The sequence below is a fragment of the Cryptomeria japonica genome, chromosome 8 (genome assembly GCF_030272615.1).
Source record: "Cryptomeria japonica chromosome 8, Sugi_1.0, whole genome shotgun sequence".
In the NCBI taxonomy this organism is placed as follows: domain Eukaryota; kingdom Viridiplantae; phylum Streptophyta; class Pinopsida; order Cupressales; family Cupressaceae; genus Cryptomeria; species Cryptomeria japonica.
In genome coordinates this window covers 584,095,359-584,099,657 of record NC_081412.1, presented here as the reverse complement: position 1 = coordinate 584,099,657, position 4,299 = coordinate 584,095,359, and the positions used below count along the sequence as shown (strand labels likewise).

Genomic DNA, 4,299 nt, shown 5'->3' with positions numbered 1-4,299 from the left:
ATTATTACCTATCCCTGTGTCTCCACACTTTGTGTTCCTCCCTCCCTATCTTAATTTCTATCTCTATCTTTATCTATTTATATTGCCCTCTCTCTATCTCGATCCCTCTCTTTATCCTATTCTATTACTTGTATTTGTTGCCATATTTCTCTCTCCTCTCTCCCTCCTCTACCTATCTATTTCCCTCTATATTCCTCTTCTCTATATCTTTCTCCTTTCCTTATCAATCTCTTTTACTCCTCTCTCTCTCTGTCTATCTCCCCCCTCTCCATCTCTCACCATATCTCCTTCCTTCACTCCCTATCTATCTATCTATCATTTTCTCTTCCCTTATAGCTCTATCTCTCTATCTTTTTCTTCCCATATATCTCTATCTATCCCTATTACACTCCCCCTCTCCATAGCTCCCCTACTTCTCTCCCTTTATCCCCCTCCATTTGTCTATTTCTACTTCTCTATTTTGTCTATCTCTATCTCTCTGTATCTCTTTATATCTTTATCTCTCTATCACTCTATTTCACCGTCTTGATTTCTATCTCTTCCTCTCCCTCAACCTCTATTTCTCTCTATCTCCCTCTATCTTTATCTCTCCAACCACCTCTAATCTCTATCTATTTGTCCCTCTTCCTTTCTCACTTTATCTTTATTTGTGCTTCTATTTTCCTCTAGATCTCCTTATATCTTTAAACATGTCTCCTTCTTTCTATCCCTCCATCTCTCTCCCTCTCGCTCTTTATAAATCTCTCTATGTGTGTGTGTGTGTGTGTTTTCCTATTTCTATCTCTTCCATCTCTTCATCTACCTCTAACTCATTATCTCTCCATCTATCTCTAATAATATATCTATCCCTTTATATGTCTATATATCACTTCCTATATCTTTGTTTGTCTATCTCCCCCGCCCCCCCCCCCCTCTCTCTCTCTCTCTCTCTCTCCCCCCTCTCTTTTTATCTCTTCTATCTCAATCTATCCCTCACTCGTTTCTCTCTTTTTAACTCTCCCTATCCTCTCCATATCCGTCTTCTTTTCTTTCTCCATTTCCATGCCTATCTTCTTCTCTATCTATATCTCCATACCTTCATATTCCTTGTTTTCCCCCTCTATCTCTTCCTCTCTACCCCTATCTTCATATTACAAAAAAAAACTAAATTTTTCCTTATTCACATTAAACCTCTTTGCCGTACCCATTGCACACCAAGGTGCAATTGCTAGTTTTAGCTATTATATTAGGGTGGCCATAGATATAAAGATGGAAGGAGAAGGCTTTGTGACGAGGGCGGGAATGGAGAGAGTAGTGAGGGAATTGATGGAAAGGAGAATATGCGCGAATTTAAATAAAAGGCAAGAGAGAATATGCCCGAATTTAAATAAAACTTAAAGACTGCGTTAATGGAAGGCCTAGGACTTGGTACAAGGCCATTGTCACTGCTGCTGCTCATCTCGTACATCCAGAAATCTTGTTCACAATAAACCTGATCAGAGTCGTCTTCTTCGCTTTTAACCGCCATCGTTGAACATTGTACTGTTAGCCATACAATGAATCGATCAATGGTGAGATTGTTTGTGAGGCGACCGGTAAAGCAGAGAGCAGCGTCCACTGAAAAAAGAATGTGATTCCTCCGTCCGAAAATGAAAAGAGAGCTGTCAAGTTGTCTCTAAAAAATATTGATGATTAAATAGCAGTCAGGATTCCTCTTATCATCTTGCATCTTTTTTCCAATATTTTATGCCCTTGATCTGTTAAAAAATCAATTTGTATGCCTTAGGCGTAGTGAAAACAACTATCGGATCTCGTGAACGTCTTTAAAATTCTTTCATTTCATCTCATTTCTGCGTTTTATCTGCGTGACAGCAAAATGGTTCGTATTAACAGAAAGCGCTGTGTATTTCCATCCACTCCATCCGTTGCTCAGCAGATCAAACTTTCGTGCTTAGATTTACAAATGCTGTTCATCAGCTACAATCAAAAAGGCCTCTTCTATCAAATCCATGCAGACGAATACTCTTCTTACGTAGATCGTCTTGCTGAAACGCTGTCTGAGGTTTTGGTAAAATTTCATCCTTTGGCCGGCCGGTTAACAACTAGTCCTCTGGATGGCGGTATTTACATCCTCTGCAACGACTCGGGCGTAGATTTCATCGAAGCCACGGCAGAAGACCTAAGTATTGAGGATCTGACCACAGCAGAAGTTCCACCAGCTGTCGAAGAACTATTTGCCCTCAACGGGGCCGTCAACTTTGAAGGCCATCGCCTTCCGTTGCTTGCAATCCAGGTAAATCAATGAACGCATATTTTCTTGTTTGGAATGGTAAGGGTTTATTGCGAATTAAGGCTATTAAGGAAAATAGTCGGAAATCTTCAATTTAAAGGTGAAACTTTTTGTACAAGGGTTTTTAGGGTTTCAGTTGGATATGAAATTTGCAGGTAACTCAGCTGAAAGACGGGGTTGCCGTGTGTTGCACGCTCAACCACGCCATAGCCGACGGCGCTTCGCTCTGGGATTTCTTTAATTTCTGGTCACGTCTGTGCAAAACGAATAGGAACAAAATTCCCGATAGCCCTATCTACGACAGGTCTCTGCTAGAGCCTCCCGGATCTGCAGTTAGACTTGGCCTTGATCCAGACGGCCACGTCCCACAGATTTGCCCGCCTCCATTGCCAGTAAAAATTTTCCATTTCAGCGCCCACACGATCAGCCGCTTAAAGGAGCAGGCCAACCAGGATTCATCCTTTACGATCTCTTCCTTCCAGGCGTTTTGCGGACACGTGTGGCGGGCAGTCACGCGTGCCCGGAGGCTCTGCCCGGACGAGACCGTTTAGACGGGAAGATGTATGCAAACCCTGGTAGAGAAGGCGGAGGAAGTATTGAATTAGAGATTTGCCTTCCTCCGGCTGTCATGAGTGCTTTGGAAAGTGACGCGGATTTTGTTTGTCCCTCATCCTTAATTTAATCCAGGCCATTACATATCATATGGATTCTTTCTTATTCTTTTGTGGATGGAAATATATTAGTTTTTGTGCCTTAGGGATTGATATTTTCCTTAAAAGGTTGAGTAACTTTTACTCCATCTTTTTATAGGGTTAATGTAGGAAATTGTCTATATTTTTATGTTAGGGATGTTTTCTATTTAAAAATGGACAATGTAATTTAAAATTAGTGGTTGAGAATTCACAAGAGCTAATGCAAAACAATTAAAATTAGGTATGTCATTTGTTATCTTTTCTATTTAAAAATGGACAATCTGTATTTTAAAATTAGTGGTTGAGAATTCACAATAGTCAATGCAAGACGATTAAAATTAGGTATGTCGTTTGTTATCTTTTCTCCTCTAATTAGCTATACATGTAAGGTGTGAAGAACATGAGGGGTGTTGTCTTGTGGTGGAAACAACCATAAATGTTAGTGTAGTCACATAAATCTGTCCATTTAATTAAATGAATATTTACTATTTATTTGATTATTTATCCACTAGCCAACAGTTAATTAAATTAACATTTAATTAATTCATCTTCAATCATTCTCCTATTAATTAATTTAAATTAATTCATTTAACCAAATTCACAATCAATTAAATGAATAAATCATATTTATTTAATTTAATCCCCCTTCCTCTTTTAAATAAATAAATAAAACCTTGTATTTAAATCATTAAAACCCCCCACTTACATTCTCTTACAAATGCAAGTTGCAACCACAAGTTGAAATAAATTAATTTTATTTTAATTTAAATCATATTTTCCCTCACCCACCAAATCCACTTGCAATCATAAATCCCCTTCTAGACCCTTCTAACCACTTTCTAATTATTCCTAGTTAGCCTAATCCATTCCCTAAATATTGTCATATTCCTAAGCAACTTGGAGTCACTTCTCAAAGACTCCAAAGTCTTTGAAAAGCATTTAATGCTTTGTGTTCAACAAGCTAACCCCTAAAGTCTTCCAAACCACTAATGGCTCTTACATGACCATTAATGACTCTTACATAACCATTTATGGTTAAACCCACTTGCTCCCATGGTTAGAGACTTTACTTCTAACTCAACCCCCATTTAACCCATAGGTCTCTTCAAACATTTATTTCTTTGACCGTGGTTATTCCCACTAACTCTTGCACAAGAGTTTATCCATTGGATAAAGACATTATTTATTGAATAATGGCTTTATTCTTTCAACTAAAACATTAACCTTACCTCCCAAGTTAATCCTCAAGTCATGTCAAGCATTTAATGTTTATTCTCTTTCCTCTCAACCCATCTCTTGTTGACATTTGTCATCCTAGGATTGGGTTGAAAGCCCTCA

The 4,299-nt window shown here is 38.5% G+C and overlaps 1 protein-coding gene across 1 annotated transcript; it reads left to right on the top strand.

Annotated features, from left to right (window-relative positions):
• Nucleotides 1-1,437: 1,437 nt before the first annotated feature.
• On the top strand, nucleotides 1,438-2,820 carry LOC131054656 (BAHD acyltransferase DCR-like). Its single transcript, XM_057989205.2, has 2 exons — nucleotides 1,438-2,272; nucleotides 2,425-2,820. Exons 1-2 carry the CDS (start codon nucleotides 1,856-1,858, stop codon nucleotides 2,818-2,820), a joined length of 813 nt encoding a protein of 270 aa, XP_057845188.2. The 5' UTR covers nucleotides 1,438-1,855.
• The last annotated feature ends 1,479 nt before the right edge of the window (nucleotides 2,821-4,299 follow it).

What these genes read in the sequence shown, in the direction of transcription:
- LOC131054656 (XM_057989205.2), top strand. Translation starts at nt 1,856, where the DNA reads ATGGTTCGTATTAACAGAAAGCGCTGTGTATTTCCATCCACTCCATCC. An exon ending in TTCCGTTGCTTGCAATCCAG is followed by an intron (nt 2,273 to 2,424) that starts GTAAATCAATGA and finishes TGAAATTTGCAG; the next exon opens with GTAACTCAGCTGAAAGACGG.